At 41.3% G+C, this 23,549-nt stretch overlaps 1 protein-coding gene across 1 annotated transcript in view; it reads right to left on the reverse strand.

The window, feature by feature from the left end:
- Window positions 1-23,246, reverse strand: part of LOC308676099 (vesicular glutamate transporter 1) — a gene marked incomplete at its 3' end in the record, with an annotated part of 57,033 nt that extends 33,787 nt beyond the window's left edge. The window contains exon 1 of the mRNA XM_081341824.1: window positions 22,287-23,246. Within this exon, the coding sequence (XP_081197950.1) occupies window positions 22,287-22,348 (62 nt within the window). The 5' untranslated portion in view covers window positions 22,349-23,246. The remainder of the gene's footprint in view (window positions 1-22,286) is intronic.
- Between the last annotated feature and the right edge of the window lie 303 nt (window positions 23,247-23,549).

Genomic DNA, 23,549 nt, shown 5'->3' on the forward strand with positions numbered 1-23,549 from the left:
ATCTGTATTTTATTTTGGGGGAAAAAACTTGAATATTATTTCACCCCATGGCATTTGGTTTAGCTTCAGATTTCCAAGTCCCAAATGTTCCCCAATGTGATTATCTATACAGCCGGATATGCTAGCGTAAGTGCTGTGGGACCAGAATTCTGGGAATCCTTCTCCACCTTTGCCTTCTTCTTCCACGTTGGTGCTGTTGTTCATTATATTTCTGATCTTTTGGAAGATTGAATAAACATTTTGGGGCTGGGTGAATTAAAGAGGTTTTTTTTAATCTTTTGCAAAATGGCCAAAGGTAACAATTTAGGGCGTGTGGTTGTTTTATCAATGTTATTTTCATCCTCCCTCTTTTCCTTTCGCAGCGCTAGTGGAACAGGTGCCAAAAATGGCACTTTGTCACATTTCACACATAAAACTTCTAAAATAGAACAGAGAGATAAAGAGGGATGCAAATTAAATAAGGCAACTCTTTCTTCCATTTTTTTTCTTTCTTTCTTACAGCTGAGTACCTTCTGCTGTATCCTGTTTTTTTGCAAGATGGTGCCTTCAAACGCCAAAATGTCAGGCAATTCTGATCCTAGCAGACTATGAATGTGTATGTAGGTTGAGTGTGTGTACAAGACTGCGGGTGGGAACATATGGAAGTAGTGTTAAACCTCAGCATATCATCACTGTGGCCAAAGCCTCCGTCGCTCCCATTTCCCGCCCTACCCTCATACATCTTGTCTAGCGAATATGCAGTAAAAAAACACCTGAGAATAACACAGGATGCATAACGTATGCATGCAATCGTGTTTAGTTCCCCTCCTTCCCAGAAGCATTTTGCTAAGAAGCTGTCACTGGCAGACATTGTGGGTGAACTTTTGTCGTCTGCATTCTGCTGGGCGTGACACAAAAAGAGAAGGTGACAAGTGAACATGGAGAATAAAAGTTGAGGTGCACCAAAGGAAACCCCACCAATCGTCTTTGACGAAGTGGCCTTTCAGAAATGGGGGGATGCAGCCATTCCAGAATGCTGGAACTGGTTCATGAGACTCCGTTCTTCTCCGCTATTAAGATTGCTCTTTCACGTTGATTCTTTTTGTGTTCTTAAGAGTGAAAAAGCTGAGCCATCTTGTCTTCCGCTCCTTCATAGATTACAAGAGTTTAGCAGGCACTGAATTTTCTCAGAGATCTTTCAGACCGAAGCCTAGCATTTTCACCAGAAATGTACCAGGCAACAAGAAGTTAATTTTGTTTCAACTTTCTGGTATTTTTGCTTGCACATATAAAATAGTGAAAAATACATATTCTGTCATGTAGTGTGAAATATACCACACTAATGTCTACGGAGATTCTCAGTCATCCAGGTCATGGTTGTCCCAAAGGTGCATTTTCCAAAGGCAGCTGGACTTTTTTTGTTTTTCCTTGAAGATGTTTCGGTTCTTATCTAAGAAGCTTCTTCCATTCTGATGACAGAACTGAAGAAGCTTCTCGGATGAGAAGCAAAACGTCTTCAAGAAAAAACAGTTGCCATTTGAAAAAGCACTTTTGGGATACCATTCTAATTATCTTAAGGTTTTTGTTCAAGTGTCTTCCATTCGACCTGTATAATTCAAAACTTCCTCTGTCTGCTCCTTAATTTCCTGCTGCAGGTATATTTGATCTGTTCATTATCAAATGTGGTGAAGAAAAGATTCTAAGTAGCAGCAAGATTAAACTGCCCCCACCCCCCAACTGAAGCTCTTGTAATTATTTTAGGCCAAAAGGTAAAATTTCCCTCAAGTCAAGCTCGATTCCTGATGACTAATGAATACATCCATGCATTCATTATCTTGAAAACTTGGAAGTGCCTTGTGATCATCTTCTACTGGAAAGTTTTTCCATTTCCCAATTTTAGGATTTCCTAGTGATTTCCCATTCAAATTTTAACCTTTTTAAGTTTTTTTTATGAGTCAAAAGATATCAGTTTGAAAAACCTGCCATGATATGAGTTGCTGTGAATATAGGTGGTCCTCGACTTACAGCAACAGTTGAGCCCAAAATTTCTGTTGCTAAGTGAATCATTTGTTAAGTGGGTTTTGCCCCATTTTACGACTTTTCTTGCTGCAGGTAATAATAATAATAATAATAATAATAATAATAATAATAATAATAATAATAATAATAATAAGAAGAAGAAGAAGAAGAAGAAGAAGAAGAAGAAGAAGAAGAAGTTGGAAGGGACCTTGGAGGTCATCTAGTCCAACCCCCTGCTCAGGCAGGAAACCCTATACCATTTCAGGCAAATGGCTGTCCAGTCTCTTCTTAAAAACTTCCAGTGTTGGAGCATTCACCACCTCTGGAGGCAGGTTGTTCCACTGGTTAATTGTTCTAACTGTCAGGAAGTTTCTCCTTAATTCTAGGTTGCTTCTCTCCTTGACTAGTTTCCATCCATTGCTTCTTGTCCTGCTTTCAGGTACTAAGAGAATCTCTGCGGTTGTTAAATTGGTAAAACAGTTAAGTGGATCTGGCTTCCCCCTTGACTTTGCTTGCCAGAAGGTTGTAAAAGACGAGCAGGTGACCTCGGGACACGGCAACCGTTGTAAATATGAGTCAGTTGTCAAGCATCCGAATGTAAGTCACATGACTATGGGGGATGCTGCAATAGTCATAAGTGTGGAAAGTGGTCATCAGTCACTTTTTCCAGTGCCATTGTAACTTCGGCACTGAATGAACTGTTGTAAGTTGAGGACTATCTGTAGTTTGTTTTGGCAAGACAGCAGGTAGCATCGGAGCCAAAATGCTGTGTGTTCATAACACACTGAACTACGAACTAGCCAAAGTACGAAGTATATTAGCGTACCATATAGCCTGGGATCTGTATGATGCAAGTTATGTTTCTGTACCTTATTCGAGTTCTGAAAATTGGGTTAATTGGGAAAAAACAAACCCTGGTTCGGTTAGCCACTGCTAAGCATGTTGTGCAAAAGGATCCCATGAAATGCCAGTCCAAGTCTCCTGTCTAAGCGCCCGGGGCTCCTCTGCTTTGTCCTGCAGGCTTCCCTGTCATGCTGGGTAACAGAGGTAGCCGAGAACTGCAGGATGCCTTTTAAACTTGCTCCAGGCCTAGGTGAATAATTCATCTCATTCTGGTACTAAATACTTCCTTCTTCATCTATATTTCATGGAACTAAACACTCCTCACTTTTTCTTTTTTTTTAAAAAAAAATCATGATTTGTTTAATTCTCCTAAATTCTTTAGACACGGGGACAAGTTTCCTGGAAACTTGCAGTAAGTGAAATATGAAGAAATACGACTCCTCAGACCCTTTTTATAGATGAGTAAGGGCATTGTCTTCAGCTATCATTGGAGATCTTTTATATATTATTTGGAGATTTGCTCGGATCTGTCCTAGAAGAAAGAGGAGGAGGAGGAGGAGGAGGAGGAGGAGGAGGAGGAGGAGGAGGAGGAGGAGGAGAAGAAGGCGGAAGCTTACAATCTTGGACATGGTTTGCAATTTACACTGTTTCAGTTTATTCACAATAAATTGGATTTGCACTTCACACTAAATCATGGTTGACAGACCACAGTGATAGAGGTCATACAACATGTTAAAACCTGGCAATCTTGTTACAGTTATGGGAACACAGCAATTGACTGACTGATCCAGGGATGTCCAGCCAGCATGGGAAATTCTGGGAGTTGAAGGTCACAAGTCTTCAAGTTGCCGAGGTTAAATATCCTTGGACTGACTAAATCAATTGGATTGAATTGGCATTGATCTGATTCTTGCTCATCAATGAAGATCACCTTCTCAGACCTGAAAGATGTTCACAAGGACATGTTTTGATTCCCTTCCTTTGGGAAACCAGGAAGTTGGGGGTTCAGAGGCTGATCTTCCTGGTAGCTAACCTATCTTGGTCATATAGCTCAGGGCTTTTCAACCAGTGGTACGGGTACCACCTGTGGTACATTGGCACCTGGCAGGTGGTATGCGGCCATCCTAGAAAAGTGGTAGCAGGGGAGGGGAATGAGCTGAACTGGTGGCAGCACCGCACAAGCCTGTGCGAGAGATGGCTGGAGCTGCAGGGCTGTCAGGGCTCAGCGGAAGTGCCAGGATCAGCGCTTCTTCAGGGCTGTCAGGGCTCAGCGGAAGCGTCAGGATCAGCGCCAGGCTCCAGCTGGAGCTCGGCGCTGATCCTGGCGCTTCTGCTGAGCCCAGAAGAAGCACCGATCAGCTGGAATGTTGCAGCATCTCCAGGGTTTTGTGATTTACATTCAGATGCTTGGCAACTGATTCATATTTATGACGGTCAGTGTCCCAGGGTCATGTGAAGTGACCAAAACCTGCTACAACCACCCAGCAGACGGGGGGAATAAAAACCAAACACTCCCCACCCCACCCCCGCTGCCAATCCTCAACAGAAATGCTCACAACAATGAAAACCTCGGACAGGAGGAAGAGCGCCGCTGGGCGGGCAGGCAGGTATCTTGCTCGCCGGTGGCTTGAGGGGCACTTTTTTCAGTGCCATTGTAACTTCAAACAGTCACTAAGCGAACTGTTGTAAGTTGAGGACTAACTGTACTTCATTACTTTTTTCCTTTTTTTTGGTCATCAAGTTTTTGACACCTTGCTAGGCGACTGGTGGTACTCGGATGTTGCCCTATCCTAAATGTGGTACAATGGGTGAAAAAAATGAAAAGCCCTGAAATAGCTTTCCTCTCAAGGCTAGGATTGCACCCCCCCACCCCCTTATCCTTTGAAAAAAGGTAAATACTGCAGAGTCTTTAGACCCAAGGTGGGGTTGTGTGACTGTTAGGTTAATCTGATTGTTCTATTTTTATATATTAAGTTTTTAGTCTTATATTTGATGTGTCTATGATTTCATAGCGTTATTTCTATGACAATAAGCTGCAAACAATCTACAACTGGAGAGCAGTATCTACTCTACGTCTGAAATAAGCGCTATCGCTCCCAAGGAAAAGATATTTGGCTTCTGTCTGGTTTCTTTCTAGTGAGTTTTGATCTTTTTTTAATTTGCAAATGCTTTTAATTGAAACGTGACTTGGATTTTTAATGGTATTCCCTCACTTATATTGAACTGAATTGATCAGCCTGAATCAATTCATTGCACAGTGAAGCCTCTCCAGTGAAGAATGGGAACAGTAATCAACCGCCTGGGTGGTGTGTGTGTGTGTGTGTGTGTGTGTGTGTGAGAGAGAGAGAGAGAGAGAGAGAGAGAGTGTATAACTATTTTTAAAGGTATGTTTTTGTGTATGAAGCAACTTGAGAAAAATATTTTTAGAGGCAATATGAATTCTTGAAAAATATACTAAGATTAAAAGCTTCTTGGCTTTAAAGAGGATTAAGTGAAATTTGGGCGTATAAACCAACAAATAGCTAAACTGGTATAAAGGAATTTCCTTATTTACAGACTGTATTCTCTTAATAAGAACTGCTGGAAAAGTTTATTATATTCATAGCTTGTTTGGGCAATTCCCAGAACATCTGATTGTCCCTTGGGAAAACCAGTTGGATTCTGAACTCTTTTTCTTTATAAAATGCAGCCATCAAAAATGAACAAACAGGACCTATTAGCTAAAAGAATGTAGCCAACGATTATTTGTTTACTACAATATTACTGTCTCTTTAGAGAAATTACGGTATACTTCTGCATTTTTCCACTTCTGATACCAAAAACTATGAAGTTCTTTGAACATGGTCTATCAGCCCTGCTAGGTAGACCAGGTGAGGAAATCAATTTTGCAGAAAAGCTACAACTACTTTTAGTGAGATTATTAATAACACAATCTTGCAAGTCTAGTTATCCTTCCCTTCCCCTGGCCCCATTCTTATACCCCAGTGAATTGAGGAGGCATCTGCCTGAGCCACTTCAAAATCTTATCTTGTTTCTCCTGGCTAAAAAAATGTTTCCACACCCTTTGCCTAAACAATGATCTCTTCATATTTCTGTCAAGATCACCTTCCTTCCTTCTTCTCTACACCAACAGCTTTTGATTGCAAAACTCTGGATAACCATTAGATCAGGGGTCCTCAAACTTGGCCCTTTTATGACTTGTGGACTTCAACTCCCAGAATTCCTCAGCCAGCATGCCTGGCTGAAGAATTCTGGGAGTTGAAGTCCACAAGTCATAAAAGGGCCAAGTTTGAGGACCCCTGCATTAGATGGTAACAAAAATGTTTTCTGTATCTTTTTGCTGCTGTCTCAGGTTACCCACTGCAAATCTTGGTAGCCATATGCCTGGCACCTGTGAACACTTGGCGTGTTTGACTGTGCAGGAGGATGTCTCTGAGATGTTGACATTAAATAAAAAATAGTTTGATGAGCTAATTAGATCCTCGAAAAGAAAGCGGTGAGACCTTTAAGGTCAAAAGGCAAGTAGGTGTTGGCTGTGGCAGAAGCCACAAAAACAGTTGGGAAGGATATAAAGGTACAGAGAGATATAGCAAATATTATTACATAAATTCAGTTTAGCTTCTCTTTTAACGTATTTTTATGTTGCTTGCTATTTCTTACTCTTTTTCTGCACTATGCAAAATATTGCTTATTCCAAAAGGTGTAATAGTAGGGTTGGTTGGTTGGTTGGATGAATGAATGAATCTATCTATCTATCTATCTATCTATCTATCTATCTATCTATCTATCTATCTATCTATCTATCTATCATCTATCTATCTATCTATCTATCTATCTATCTATCTATCTATCTATCTATCTATCTATCTATCTATCTATCTATCCTACTGGGGAGGAAAGCTATGGCAAATCTAGACAGCATACTAAAAAGCAGAGACATCATCCTGCCAACAAAAGTGTGTATAGTCAAGGCCATGGTTTTCCCAGTTGCAATGTGAAAGTTGGACCATAAGAAAGGCTGAGCGCCAAAGAATTGAGGCCTTTGAACTATGGTGCTGGAGAAGACTCCTGCGAGTCCCTTGGACTGCAAGGCGATCAAACCGGTCAGTCCTAGAGGAGATCAACCCTGACTGCTCTTTAGAAGGCCAGATCCTGAAGTTGAAACTCAAATACTTTGGCCACCTAATGAGAAGGAAGGACTCACTGGAGGAGAGCCTAATGCTGGGAAAGGTTGAGGGCAAGAGAAGAAGGGGACGACAGAGAATGTGGTGGCTGGATGGAGTCACTGAAGCAGTAGGCATGAGCTTAAATGGACTCCAGAAGATGGTAAGAGGACAGGAAGGCCTGGAGGAAAGTTGTCCATGGGGTCGTGATGGGTCGGACATGTCTTCGCAACTAACAACAACATCTGTCTATCTATCTGTCTGTCTGTCTGTCTGTCTGTCTGTCTGTCTATCTATCTATCTATCTATCTATCTATCTATCTATCTATCTATCTATCTATCTATCTATCTATCATCTATCATCTATCAGTTGTCCCTGCTATGAGCAGAGAGAGAGAGGTTGAGATTTAGATAGATTTAGCTATATAGGTGCCCACAACAGGGACAATTGGTGTCATCTTCACTGACCATCAGCGCTCCCCAGGCCATAGGTTGGGAATGTTGGGTTAGGCAATAAATCCTCAGTTACAAACCACAATGGCTAAATTCACAGAATTCAATATATGTGACCACCCAACTCAGATAATAACTTGGGACAGCTCACAACAGTGTTAAGTTGATCACAACATGCAATACCTAGCTGGTAGCCATCGTAAAAACTAACCAATAACAAGTAACATAACCATATCATGGATTTTACTTGACCATCTGATTCTCACAACCTGGGTACAGAGCTATGTTTTCAAGGCCTTGCAAAAGGCTGGCAGATCAGTCTGGGCGAATGACGTTCCAAAGGGCAGGGAAAATGACAGAAAAAGCTGGTTTCCAGGGTCCCACCAAATGGCAATGCTTAATTAATGGGAACATATCATGGCTTTCCTGCTAGTTACAATGGAACAGGAAGAAGTGACTGAGAGAGGCAGTCCCACAAATAACCCAGCCCCATCCTACAAAGAGCTTTATGGGTGATCACTAGCACCTTTAATTGCACCTAGAAACATGCAGGTAGTCCCTGACTTATGACCAAAATTGGGAGCAGAATCTGCACTGCTAAAAAGGCAGTCGTTAAGTGAGTCATGTCTCATTTTATGACCTTTTCTGCATGGTTGTCAAATGAATCCAGCTTCTCCCATTAACTTTGCTTATTGGAAGATGGCTGGGAAGATTGCAAATGGCCATCACATAACTCTGGGCTGCTGCAACCGTCATAAATACATGCCAGTGGTCAAGTGCCGGAATTTTGATCGTGTGACTATGGGGATGTTGTAAGTGCAAGGACCAGTCGTAAATCACTTTTTTTCAGTGCCATAACTTTGAACAATTGCTAAAGAAATAGTTATAAATTAAGGACTACCTTTGAACATCCCAAGGAGCGCTTTCAACTGTCTGTGTCACTGTCGTTTGAATTGGCTGCAGCTTTTGGATGCTCTTCAGGGGCAGCTCCTTGTAGACTGCATTGCAATAGTTTACATGGGAGACAACTAAGGCATGTGTGGCTATAAGCAGAGCCTCTCAATCAGGGAAAGTCAGCCTTGGCAAACAACACAAGAGTTGTGTAAAAATCTTCCTGGATTTCCTTTTTGAATGAGAGATCCCATGTCAGGCACCGGTTTTGTTTTGGATAGTGTAGCCCCAACCAGAAAAAGAGAGAGACTGTCCTCAGAACCAAGGGCCCTAAAACTCAAAGACCCTAGGCCTTGCCTTAATTGGGTTGAGGCCTTTTTCTTGCCTAGCCAAATCCCCACAGTTTCCACACACGGAGCCTCTGTGGCATCACGATGGTCAGCCCAAAGTGGATTTGTGAAAATGAAATTGCATCTCCCTTTGGCCATGTTGTGTGGGGAATTCACTGGAGAAAACAATTCTGTTTGGAAGAGTTAGCAGTAAAAGGAAACCAGGCCATCAACACGGTGGCTGGACACTATCAAAGCTGACACCAGGCAGAGCATAAGAAATCTCAAAGAAGTAACGCAAGATTGGAAGATGTGGAGAGAGAGAGACCTGGCCCATAGAAACGTCAAGAGTCAGACTCAACTGAATGGATAACATCATCATCATTGGCTTGATATATTTATTTTATTTATTTTATTGAATTTGTATACCGCCCTATTCCCGTAGGACTCAGGGCGGTTTACAGGGCAGTTAAAACCATGAAATACAAAAATTAAAATCAATTAAAACAATTAAATTAAATTCAAGCCCCAAGAGTAAATCTAAAACCCATTTAAATTAAAAACCCCACAGTCTGGACCAAACAGATCAAAGAGCCAAGTTTTCAGGTCCCGGCGAAATGAGCGAAATGAGCAGTCCTAAGTTCCGTGGGTAGTTGGTTCCATAGGGCAGGCGCACCCACAGAGAACGCCCTTCCCCTGGGAATAACCTGCCGGCATTCATTAACCGGCGGTACCCTGAGAAAGCCCTCCCTGTGGGGGCGCACAGGAAGATGGGAAGATGATGCCGGCAGCAGGTGTTCCCTTAGATAGCCCGGACAGGAGTGGGGAACTTGTCGAGCCTTGTGAAACACTCCAGAAAGCCGGAGCTGTGTGTTATGTATCCAGGTGAAGAGAACACATACACACTTACATAGCAGTCACCACCAGGGGGCGTTGAACTGTAACTGTTTTGGCGGGAACCCAGTTTCGGCGGGAAACAGAGGTTCAAACCGATTGGCCGGCTGCTCACCTGGCCAGGTATAAAAGGAGGGCAGGTAACCCCTATTCCTCAGTACAGTCACTTCCACCTAATAAAGATCGGCCATGCTGTACTCATCGTCTCGGCGTCATTCCTGCTCTCCAGAACCCACTACACAACACTGTGGATTAGGCCTCCCTTCCTCTAAATCAGGGGTAGGCAACCTCGGCTCTTTTATGACTTGTGGACTTCAACTCCCAGAATTGTTGAGCCAGCTGGCTCAGGAATTCTGAGAGTTGAAGTCCACGAGTCATAAAAGAGCCAAGGTTGCCTACCCCTGCTCTAAATCAACACCCAGCTGGAGCCAGACCAGAGGAAGGGAAAAAAAATCAGGGCAACACAATGTCAGCCACTCCCAATCCCTGAAGCCTGCTCAGAAGTATAACATGATGAAGGTATCAAACGCCACCGAGAAACCAAAAACAGCCAGCATGGATGCACCACCCACATCCCACTGAATCTTATTAAGTAGTTTCCTTGTTTCTTGATGCTTCATCAATCCTTCTACTTGTAGCTTTTACAGTAAAATTTAGCATGAAATCTGAAACCCAGTCATAGAACAAGCTAGTTGAAATCAGTTGTACCAAATTAATAAGGGCACCTTTAAGCCCTGTTCTGTGATATGTTGAGGTTGGGTTGAATCATAGCTGAAGGAGCTGTGCAGAAAGATTTCAATGAATCTGAGAGCTGAGAACTACAAACTAACTGTGGATTCAACTCGTGGTGTCTTTCCTCCTTGAGGTTTCTGAAATGACATAATACTGATTAAGATTTGCAAAAGCCAAGTTTCAAAGCAGATCAATACTCTTTGCCAAGACGCTTCTGCAAGACTACCACAATAAGTTGAGTAAGATAAGAATGAACCTCACAGTTCCCATAGCCAATCTTTGACAAAGGCTCATCAACAAGCTAGCCTTGAAAGCTCGGCTATTAAGCAACTGTTGATAAGACAGGAGCTGATCTGCAACAAGAATCCGCTGACAATTCTTCCAAGAGTTCCTCTGCATGTGAAATGAAGCAAGGGAAGGTTGGCCAGGAGCCAATGACATGTCACTTCAAATAAAAGCTCACGAACAGAAACAAACAAAGCCTTCGTTTGTGGGTGGCATCAACAGATGGGCAATATGGTGTGCTAATGATTTGGCTTTGTGTGTATATGTGTGTGTGCGTGCACCTTTAGGAATGGGACGTGCTAATATTAAAATGCTGCACTTGACTTTAGGATTGAATGAAGTTGAAAGATACAGAGAAAAGAGCATGCAGGGAGACCTAGGGGAATAAAATGTGTAGCTACGTACTATGCTCACTAACCACAATGACTTGTCTCACAGGGCATCCTAAGCTGAAACCCAATAAACCAGATTATGGCTTAGCCTATTTGTGCAAATCCAGTCATTATCCAGTTCCTTTCCTTTTTTTCCTTTTGTACTTTTAAATTAAGTAAAACCATCCATCATTTTAGATAACAGAATAAACAAACAAACAAACATCAAGGAAATAAATCAAAATAATCAAGATTAGTAAAAGATACATCAGTTTCAATAGATAGATAAATAGATAGATAGATAGATAGATAGATAGATAGATAGATAGATAGATAGATATAGACAGACAAACAGAATAAGATACTGAAAATAGAGTAAACTGCACATTTATATATTGAAACAATACAGTTCTGAGGAAAGGAAATTGTATTTCTATTTATCTAAAACTTTTGCTTTTAGAAACAGGCCTCTTTTACATTAAGCACAAATTAATTTAGGATTAACTATTATGAAATAATCTAGGTGATGTAACATTTGTTCTCAATAATTATTCCCAATCATTCACCATACTAATAATTCTGCTTATTAGGAGGATGTGTTTATTTCTAAATTTTGCTACAGTTTGGGAGTAAAATAATGGGGTTTTTCCCCTCTAATTTATGAAGTTGCTACCTTGTCCATAAAAATTAATAGGTTTGTCAAGGGATCAAAGAACAACCAATGCCTTGGAACTTTTTTATTCCATGCAAGTTAAAGAAAAAAAAAAGTATTACAACTCTTAAAGCAGTCATCCTTTCCCCCCCACTAATATGAAAAAGGAACTGCTGAAATAAATAGAGCTGCTTTACACCTGTGAAATTTGGAACGTTCTTTCTTAAGAAATATGCACAGCCCTAGTGTTTTACTCCTTAATGCCTGAATTCATCACATCTTGAAAGTTTAATTCAAACTGGTTTCTGGATTCGCATGATATGTTCTATCATAAACTACCCAAAGGGGCTGTTTATGCAACCAATTGAGCCATTACAAATCAAAAGAAAAACCAAAACTGTGCCAGTGCAACTGATCATTCGATTATTCGACCATCTCTGTGAAGGTCAGGGTGTGGAATGGTATGTGGGAATGGCCTTGGGAGACAGGAAGAAGAGCTGCAGATGGGACAATGGGCAGGTACAGATGTCTCTGCCCACAAGAACTAGGGAGAAATACTCTCGGCCTTGCAAGATTCTGTTAGGAATTGTTGTGCAGAGGTCTCCTTGTGCTACCAAGGAGTTGCACAGACAAGGAAGGGTACTGACAGCAGTAAGAGTCACACAGTAACCCCAAGAGTACACTGAGTTGTGAAAGCAAAAAGTACTTTACTTTTGAGGTGGTGTAAAAACAAAAATGCACGGTCAAAAAGAAAAACAGTCCAGGTCATACACAATAGTAACAGTCCAAGGAGTATTCCAAATACAAAGTCTTCTTACCGGTCCAGAGGTCAAATACACAGTTCAGGTTTATCACAGTAGTAAACCAGTAGTAAACCAACAGTACAGCAAAACAGTAATAGTAGAGAGAGAGAATTCAGAGAGAGAGAAGCTACGTTTCTAGCACCCTCTTATGGCCAAGAGAACACTTACACACCCATTGGCCAATTAACATCTTAAAGTCACAACATCATAGTTTATATATTTTCAACCCAACTATGTAGGCTATCACCATATGCCTAACAGATTCTGTTAATGTTGTTGTTATTTGCGAAGTCGTATCCGACCCATCGCAACCCTATGGACAACGTTCCTCCAGGCCTTCCTGTCCTCTACCATCTTCTGGAGTCCATTTAATCTTATGCCTACTGCTTCAGTGACTCCATCTAGCCACCTCATTCTCTGTCATCTCGTTCTTCTCTTGCCCTCAACCTTTCCCAGCATTAGGCTCTTCTCCAGTGAGTCCTTCCTTCTCATTAGGTGGCCAAAGTATTTTGAGTTTCTCTGTTAATCTAGCCCTTACAATAAAAACAGAGCAAGCACTCCTGGTTGTGCTTCTTGTCTGAATGTCATCCAGGTTATGGTTGTCCCAAAGGTGCTTTTTCAAGAGACAACTGGACTTTCTTGTTTTTCTTTGAAGGCATTTCGCTTCTCATCCAGGAAGCTTCTTCAGCTTCTTGGATGAAAAGCCAAACGCCTTCAAAGAAAAAAAAAAGAAAGTCCAGTTGCCTCTTGAAAAAGCACCTTTGAGATTCTTGTCTGAATGATCCCACAAGGATAACAAGGTTCAGGGCTTTTTTTCTCATAGAATGCTCAGAACGGAGTTCCGGCACCTTTTTTGGATGGAACCTTGTAGGGTAGGCAAGGCGGGTTGTATGATATGTGTGAGTTCCGGCACCTTTTTCTTTTACAAAAAAAGCACTGACGAGGTTACTCCAACCTTTCCCCTCCCCCAGAATAGAAGCTCAGTGCGGTTGTCCTCCACCTTAATCACTGTGTCACCAAGACTAATAGGAGGAAGAAAGAATGTTATGTATGTCTGCCACCCAGTACTTATTATTGCTTATAAAGTAATAGGAAACAAACAAACAAACAAAACATACACAACACAACATAATACATTAGGCCCATTTTCTGAATCGTGGGATTGCAACCTCACCTTGTCAGACAGGTAAATGCCACAGTAAGCCACAGAGGAAAAACCATTTCCCACTTTTTGGTAAGTGATAATCACCATCAAATGCGGCGAGAAATAGGGCTACCACAACTTCTAGAGCCAACTTTGCTTAACGTCATACTGTAAGTCCATTCGTTCTTAGCTGCATGGCCCTGCATAACTGAAAACACACAACTTCCCCACGTAATAATCTTTCTTTTGTACTAGAACCAGTACAAAATTCCCACTTATTTTCCCCTTCTGAGGATTTACTTTTCAAATCCAGTTCCTGCCCCCACGTCCAGATCCAGTGTTGCCAAATTTTAGTGTATCTCTAAACACACCGTCAGTCAGTCTCAGACACAGACATCCAAAATGCACACATCCAGGAACACATTATATAAGGGTTAGGCTATTGGGGGCAGGAAAGCCAAACAACATCTATGAAAAGAATTTATGCCGGATGCTAGACAGGGGATTAGCACTGGGGCCAGCTGTCTTATTCTCTGCTCGTGTGTACAAAATGCTACAAGCACCAGTCCGAAATCGTAGCTGGCAGAGGAGAGCTATACCGCCAAACCTTTTGTTCCAACTGCTGAAGGCTCAGAAATATATTTACTAACGATTGAAATCACTTTGAAACTCTGTGTGTCTGAGCCAGGTCTGCAGTCTGCATTAATTGAAGGCAAGAAGGGCAGAGAATCACAGGGCACAAATGATAGCAAAGATTTTTTTTCAGATCCCTAACTAACCTCCGTTTCCCAGGATCCTTCAGGAGAGCAATGGACACCTGAAAGCTTCACATAATATGTGGGGCCAGTATCATACATAAATGTAGGACCAAAATGGTTTTCCTTTTTCCTCTCAAAAAGGGTTAAATCTATTTTAGGTGTTACAGTTTTGTGTGTTTACTACTTCAGGGAGTGCTGGTTTTAAAATTTGGTTCAGAGCTTATTATTTATTCCGTGTGTGTGTGTGTGTGTGTGTGTGTGTGTGTGTGTGTGTAGGCACACACACGCCTTCAAATTAGTTTTGACTCCTGGTGACTGCATGGATTAGGCCCTGCAGTTTTCCTGGCAAGATTTCAGAAATGGCCTTCCATTGCTTTCTTCCTAGAGCTGAGAGGGAGGGGCTGGCCCAAGATCACCCAGCTGACTATGTGCCTAAGGTGGGACTAGAATTCACCATTTCCTGGTTTCTGGCCTGATGCTTTAACCACTCATCAGACCAGCTCTCATATTTAATAGCATTAGTACTTTTATTTGGTATGTCTTATATCTAAATGCATAGTGCACAGTACCTAGGCTTATTTCCCCCCCCATAAGAACAACACTGTAAGTTAGGAAACAAAATGACTGCCCCCTCCCCCCACCCCCAATCACCCACTGGATCCAATGCCTCACTTTCTACATCACACCAACTCTAACAGAAATGATTGTAGAATATAGAATACGAAATTGTGATGCTTTGAGGAGAATTATAAAAGATTTTGATGAAAGAAGTGGCCTTCTGCTTTACAATGATTTTGTTTGTGCTTAAATCTTGGTTACAGTCCATGAGAATGATGTGGAAGGAGCTGCTGCACTGGATACATAAATGAAACTAGTTAATATTTTACCAAACCAAATGAGGGATTTGGATAATTTTCTTAGATTGGATTTACAAAAGAGACCTGTTAAAGTTGTAAAGAATTTTGTGAGGGGGGGGGAAGGAAGTCATAATAAATCAAGTTCCATGACTTTATTTGAGAAGATTAAGGATTAAGATTGTTAAACATAAAGGGAAAGAATATGAGGTTGGTTTATTTGATCAAGACGAAAAGATTTACAGATTTATATAACATATATATATATATAAACCCGAATGACCAAAGATCTACATCTATATCTATATCTATATCTATATCTATATCTATATCTATATCTATATCTATATCTATATCTATATATCTATATATATCTATATATATCTATATATATCTATATATATCTATATCTATATCTATATCTATATCTATATCTATATCTATATCTATATCTATCTATCTATATCTATCTATTTATCTATCTATCTATCTATCTATCTATCTATCTATCTATCTATCTATCTATCTATCTATCTATATCTGAAACACGGGACAAATCTTATTGCCTGTTTCAGCCTAGCAAGGTATTCTAAAATACTTAACAAACACTTAACACATATCTCCCTTGCCTCTCAGCTAACAAAGCGAGAAAGAGCCTGTGGCCTAGAGGTTAGAACAATTGCCTAATGTGCAATTGGCCCAGGTTCGAATCTCAGAAGGGTATGGCTGACTGATGAGAACAAATGAGTTTGAAATGGCCATATTAGTCTCCCTTTAATTCTTTGTTAGCAATCAAAAAAATTTACACACACACACACACACACAAACATATTATTTCACTCTACCTTTTCTGAACTTTCTATTTTTTTTCTTTTTATTCCTATATTTTTTTTAGTTTGCAATAGTTCCTTTAATTGTAATGCTCATTAAAATTAGTATTTAAAAAAAGGTTTTTTGCCTTGTTAAGATGAGGGTATGCCAAAAGAAACAATTCTAACCACCAAACTGGGTTTCATGGAATTCTTTGGGTAATCTTGAATTCTTAAAGATCAGGCATAACAAGGATGTTTGTATGTAATATAGATTCCCAGGTGTAAACAACCAAACACTCACTGAGTTCAAAGCACTGAAAAATTTATCACTGAGATCTATACACAAGAATCCAATCAACTAATGGGCAAAGCTAAATAGGCGCTAGATAAGGGTCAAGGGAATACACTGGTAGGTCTCTTGTGGGAGCGCAAGGATTCCAAACTGATGACACATTTATCCCCACCTTCCAGTTCAGCTTGCTTACCTCCTACATGATGAAATAATAGAACCAGGAAGGACCTGAGATTCATCTCCTGACAAACAATCACACGAATGTACCTTTGATTCTCTGGATCTTCTGAAGAAGGCACCAACCTATTGAGTTGGCCATCTTTTCTGTTACTCAGAGCACTGTGTACTCAAAACCAACTTGGCATCTCCCAGATGATTTGAACTGTAGCCCTCATTACCCTTAGAAAATCACGTGAGTGAAAATTTGTGGGGAAAAGTCCAGCACATACAGAAGGTGCAATGTCAAAGAAGGCACAGGTTCAGACAATAATTGAAAGGGGCTGGAACAATTTGGCTCTCTGGCTGTCCAAATCTGGCATAAATCAGAACACCTTATTTAATTTACTTTTTTTAAAACAAAAAAAATAAATATACTCAAGTCCTCAAGTACAACTAGAGAGAGACACAATTCTGTAAACACAATGGAAATGTTTGATTGAAGGAGAGGTGATATCATGAAATCAAAAGCCTCCTGTACAAAGTTCTTTTGTATTTATTATTTAAATCAGGTATGCCTAGCCTGCAGCCCATGGGTCACATCTGGCCCTGTATAGTGAGTAATGTGGCCCCCACAAGATAATAGAACATTAAAAAATAAAGGAAGTTTGTTATTTATATACATCAAGTGTACTGTATATTTTATATGTGGCCTTCTTCACTCTGTGGTCTAGGTTAACCTGGACGACTATGATCTAGTAGTAACTGTGAGAGAGATCTTGGAGTCCTAGTGGACAATCACTTAAATATGAGCCAGCAGTGTGCTGCAGCTGCCAAAAAAGCCAACACAGTGCTAGGCTGCATTAACAGAGGGATAGAATCAAGATCACGTGAAGTACTAATACCACTTTACAATGCCTTGGTAAGGCCACACCTGGAATACTGCATCCAGTTTTGGTCACCACGATGTAAAAAAGATGTCGAGACTCTAGAAAGAGTACAGAGAAGAGCAACAAAGATGATTGGGGGACTGGAGGCTAAAGCATATAGGGAACGGTTGCTGGAATTGGGTATGTCTAGTTTAATGAAGAGAAGGGCGAGGGGTGACATGATAGCAGTGTTCCAATATCTCAGGGGCCGCCACAAAGAAGAGGGAGTCAAGCTATTCTCCAAAGCACCTGAAAGCAGGACAAGAAGCAATGGATGGAAACTAATCAAGGAGAGAAGCAACCTAGAACTAAGGAGAAACTTCCTGACAGTTAGAACAACTAACCAGTGGAACAACCTGCCTCCAGAAGTGGTGAATGCTCCAACACTGGAAGTTTTTAAGAAGAGACTGGACAGCCATTTGTCTGAAATGGTATAGGGTTTCCTGCCTGAGTAGGGGGTTGGACTAGATGGCCTCCAAAGTCCTTTCCTCCTCCTTCTTCTTCTTCTTCCTCTTCTTCTTCTTCTTCTTCTTCTTCTTCTTCTTCTTCTTATTATTATTATTATTATTATTATTATTATTATTATTATTATTATTATTACAAAATATAGAGCAGAAAATGATAGACAGCCATACTGCAGAGAAAGATTTTTTTTCTCTACTCACCCAACTTATGGCGACTGGTTTGCAAAGACAATCCTACTAAGCGATTGTTGTCTTATTATCTAACTCCACTGTTACAATGTTGGAGAAGAGTCCTTCAAATGAATCTTTCCCCCACCCCTCTTTCTGAATTTCTCCCTCCTCTTCACCACGTCGCTTGCACACCACCCAAACGCCACCCTGGTTGCACACTTGCAGAGGGTGGTGAACAAGGGGAAGGGTAAGAAAGGGAAGCAAAACTGGGATTTCCCCTCTTAGCGTGGGGACCTCAGTCAATCCCTGGTGAAAGAAAACTTGTCCTTCAAGACTCATGGAGCAGGGGGCCCACGTGTCTAGATAATATAAAGTCCTTGGCTAGTAAGGGGAGTGATGAGGACTGAAGGTTGTTTTTTTCCTCAGTCTTAACTGGCTTTCTTTTAGCCTGTCTCTCTGAGGAACATATTTAAGAAATGGCCAAGAGACAGCAATAAGACAAAACTTACTTGCAGGATACAGAGGATACCGAGGATGGAGTCACACAGTAAACCTTAAATCCAGCTTAACAAAAATGCAATTGCTCCGTTTGTGTAACATGCTTAGGCCCAGAGAGCTGAACCTTGTGGCTTAGCATGTCTAGTTCACACGAAACGCTAACACGCAACTGGGTGACCTACAATATTCCAAATGACAATCTACCCACCCCCATTTTGACTAAGAGTGCTGTGTCAACTAGCCACTTGCTGCTTTGTTACATTACCTGTAAAATTGAGGGAAATGGTTTATTTTGCCAGGTTTTATTATAGGTCTGGTTGAGTCACCTCTGGCCAAATATGTTTTATGGGCACAGCTTGCTCCTCTGTCTTCCATAGCCTTTCCTAGTAGAAATTTGTAGCTACCATTCTCATGTTTCCCCATCCCCAAACCCAGTCTCCTGCTCTTTTTGTTAGTATCTAACTTTAGCCTAGGACAGGAAGGCCTGGAGGAATGTTGTCCATAGGGTCGCGATGGGTCGGACACGACTTCGCAGCTAACAACAACAACTTTAGCCTCTTCCAAAGAGTAAACTTTAATTCCCAGCATCTCCAATGAAGGTTGTGCTAGTTGAGGAATTCTGGGAACTGAAGTCCACGCATCTGGACATTTCCAAGATAGGAAAACATAGACTTGTAACTACATAGCCTCATTCTGACAAACTTCTTAAAATATACAGTGACTGCCAGTACGGGAAGGTCATACATTTTTTCTTCAACAAGTTTCAGCTGCTACATCATCTAATTTCTTCTTCTGGAGACCAGCTTAGTGGAACTGACTTTCAAAATTTCTTCCCAATTTCTAAGGGCTGAAGCTGTGAGGTGAGAACCGGTGATTCTCAAATACACAGGTAAAACTGCATGGTTTCAGAGCATTGGTGTCTTCTATCCTGTTTGCGGTAAAATTACTTACCTAGCTCTATTATGCCCGTTAGGGTCTGCTGTAAGGAAGTATCTGAATACAGGTTTTAATATTGGAATTGATGACCCTGCTTGGCATGAAAGCTGGCATACTCTTGAATATTGATGAGGAATTTACTGTCATCCCTCCATCCCCATTCCCCAGTTTTAAGCAAAGGTGCAAAAATTCTCTTAGGATTGGGTCCCCATCATTCCTTTGGATGCTCCATCCTGTCTTTGTCGCAGCTGTTGCTGAGTCAGAGTGACACACATCTTGTGCGGAAGACATCATAAGCTGTGACTCTGGGCTCCAAACTATGCCCTGTTTTGTTTTTTAAGTAGTAGATCATTGATCGGTCCTGAAGTTCAAAAGCTGTTTATAAAGAGATGATATGCACAGATGCATGTATTCAGGACTTGGTACCATCCTGGGACAATCCAAATCCAGCCTGAAGAAAAACAGATTCTGCACCTCAATAAATTATGCAAAAGAAGCACATTTGCATATCTCTTCTATAATTTAATCTGTTTCTGCTACTAGGAAGTGTTCCATTCCTCTACCTGCCTTATTCAATCTTTGCCTGGCATTCCAAAGTTCTATCTCTTTGTTTTTCAAATTTAGCTTAGAAACTTGGCTTTGATTTCTTGTCTTTTTTTTAACAGCAAGGGTTATTCTATATGCTGAGGGTGAGCCTGATTAATTTCATTGAACTGGGTACTCCAAATTCTTATGCATTCATAGAGATGCCTTACAAATCTTCATGTTGTCCCCAGGGAACCGTATTTGCGGAAGGGATAATTTGTTGTCTGCACAACTATCCATTTTAGTCAGAATAGTTATGGAAGACGTATACGTCCTTGTGAGTTTAAATATACTTATAGAAATAGGAGCGGGGGGAGAGAGACACAGCGAGCGCTCTCTAGCCACTTATAACTCTGGTGAATATTTTATGTTCCACTATGACGGTGCATATTTCAAACTGGAATCCATGCCAATTACGTAAAGCAATTTTGCTGTGGCAGTCAGACTCCTCCCTCTGTATCTTTATGGTGGGCTGGGATTTTATTTTAGTTTTTCTTTGCTTGGCTTTGTTTATTTTTAAATAGCAATGATCTTCTCAGCTGCACCGACTGTAGCCTTGTTTGATCTCCTAGTACTTTAGAAGGCCTTGCTTGGAAGGAAGTGGAGTGGATGTGGGGAGATTTGGATGATGAGCCATTCCTAAAGGAATGTATCATCTTACGTTGGGTTTGCTTTAACAGGAATTGGGCCATTTTGGATCGTGACTATCCAAAACCTCTTTTTGCTCAAGACTTAAATTGTTGAGAATTTGATCTCAGTGGGCTTAATATTCAAACATTCCTTTCCCGATTTGATTTCTTGTGCATTGTCTTTCAATTCAGGAATTGACAACATTTCGAGTTCCTTGTCCTGCTAATTGAAGAAACTAAGATGAATTTGACAAGCTCATATCACCCCTTGCTATTTTAAAGTCCATCCTCTACTAGCAAAATTATTCTCCGGACTGATACAAGGCTGAGCAAATGTAATAAAATAAATGAAAATATAATATTCAGCCCAGGAAAAGATTTAGGTATAATGGGAAATCTATGGATGTATTAAGGTGGTGGTGGCAGAAATAGTAATGCTGAGTGGTGGCAACATTATTGTATGGGGTGATGGGGTGGGGTGAAGAAATGGATAGATGAAGGTTAAAAATAGAAACATTTCTCTTTCTTGTTCTTTTCAATCATGGTGACTTCTCTCATCATCACATTCTGGTGACCAAATATATAGTGTTTGGTAAATGCTAAAATACTGGAGATAGGAGCAAAGGGAGATATAAAAGAGTTTAAATGTGATTTGTAGAACTAGAAAAATGATTTCCCTATATATTTGAAGCATGCAAACACAGTGATACAAAATAAATTGAAGCATTCAGGTTTGTAGCCAAGAGATTCCATCTGGCTATAGAGCAAAGGAGAGATTTTTTTTTAAAAAAAATATAACTTAGATAGAAAGTGGATTCTGTAAGCAGGGGCACACATGAAAAAAAATAAAGCAAAAATGGAAAGAGAAGGAAAAGCAGTTTGTGGTCTTCGGTGCCTGTATGAAAAGCTACTAGAAAATATATATTATGCTGTGTGAGAATGCTAGTTAATCATGGTTGACCTCCAGTAGCTGAGCACTCAGATAAGTATGCAATTAAATATGGTTTGTATATTTTAATTCCACCTAATTAAATCAGGAGATCATATATAATTCCCACAATCCCCATTTGACTTGCACACAACACCCTAGTGAGGTAGGGAACTGACCTGAATTCAACCTCCATCCTTCCCCCTCCACAAACTGTGTACTGGGAATGAGTTCATTAACAAGAGACCGGTATTTTTCAGATCTGAAGTGTTCGGATGAGGCAAGCTTGTGTGATTATTGTGAGAACATACAAGAAATACTGAATGGGATGGCATTACGTTAAAGACCTTGCTGTGTGCATGTGTATCTGTTTAAGTGCAACCTCAGAGCTGGAAAATGTGTATAAGCTATAAGTGGGTAATTGAGGATACGAGTATCTGTAAAGTGTGGGCATTGCCTATGACAGTTATAACGTCTTGCAACACCCCCCCCCCATTTTCAATTCCAGTTTACCCTACAATTCAATGAAAACGTAGAGCATTTACATGTACTGTTTTAAATAGTTACAGTTTACAATTCAAAGCCCGTTATTTCTCTTTTGCCTAGATGGCAGTAAACTTTGTTTTAACCCCCCCTTTCCCCCCTCCCCCCCAAAAAAATCTGTTTGCATTTTCAAAGAGAGAAAGGAAAGCAAGCAGGCAGTGTCAAATTCTTACCTGTTTATCTGCCCCAAGGTCCTTCCAGCCAACTTCTTAAACTCCTCTTTTCGAAACTCCATGACGTTTTGCTTCCTTGGTAAAAGTCAGAAGCGCTGGGACGCCTCTGCCCCTCTCCTTTCCCACTGTCACCTTTGGAGACACGGAGGTGAACAGTCACAGACTCCGCCGCAACATCAGGAAGGCTTCTTGGGGGAAGAGGACGGGGGTTGCACAGCGATCTCAACCCGTTCCTCTCGCCCGACGCCTTTATTTATTTATTTATTTATTTATTTATTTATTTATTTATTTATTTATTTATTTATTTATTTATTTATTTATTTTTCTCGTTTCTCGTGGGCTTCTTTCCCTCTTGCCTCGATTTCCCCGTTCTTTTCTTCCCTCCTCTTTCCTTCCTAGCTCTTCTTCCTCCCCTTCTCGCCACCGGTCTCCGGGTTTTCTCTAGGACCCTCGAGATCTCTCAACTTGAGGAGCGGTGCGTGGGGATGCGACCATCAACGGCGCTGCCGCCTGGCGCCCTGCCCGATCCACCAACACGGCCTGAAGCGTCATGGGGGCAGCTCTGCCGCCGCGCACTAGTGCCCGCGCCCTGCGTGGGACGCTGCGGAGGGTCCCGCTCTCTCCCCGCGCTTCCGCAGGCACTTAACCACTAGGGGGTCAGCCTCTGGCAAGGCATTTGCGGAGCGCCGGGGCTGGCTCAGGTGGTCGGCGCGAACTTTTCCCTGTCCCGAAAACCCGGACGCCGCCCAAGGTTGGGGTTTCAGCACCACGGAGAGCGACGCGAGAGTGCGCTACAGCGCCCGGCGTGAGATTAAGGGAATCGCGAACCTGTGAGCTGAGAGTCGGGAGGAGGAGGAAGAGGGGGGGGGGGAACGGGCGGATAGAAGAGATTACAGGGGAGTGGACCATGGATGGGAAGACGAAAGGCAGCGAATGGGGAGGGAGGGTTGTTAGTATAAAAAACTGAGGTTCCGAAAGTGGGGGGGTTGGGGCAAGAGATTCTGGGTAGGGAAAGGGTACCAAAAGAAGAGAAAGGAAAGGGAAGGCGGAGAGCAGAAAGTAAGAGCTGTTGGAAAGAAGAAAAACTAATATAGCGAATAGAAGTGACAACTTTTATTTCGATAGAAGTCTGGATTAGGGTCTGCTGAAAAGATGAAGATGAAGAGGGAAGAGAAAGGAGAGGAGAGAAGAGAGAGAAGAGAAGAGAAGAGAAGAGAAGAGAAGAGAAGAGAAGAGAAGAGAAGAGAAGAGAAGAGAAGAGAA

This window comes from Vipera berus (genome assembly GCF_964194415.1).
Source record: "Vipera berus genome assembly, chromosome: W".
Classification (NCBI taxonomy): Eukaryota; Metazoa; Chordata; class Lepidosauria; order Squamata; family Viperidae; genus Vipera; species Vipera berus.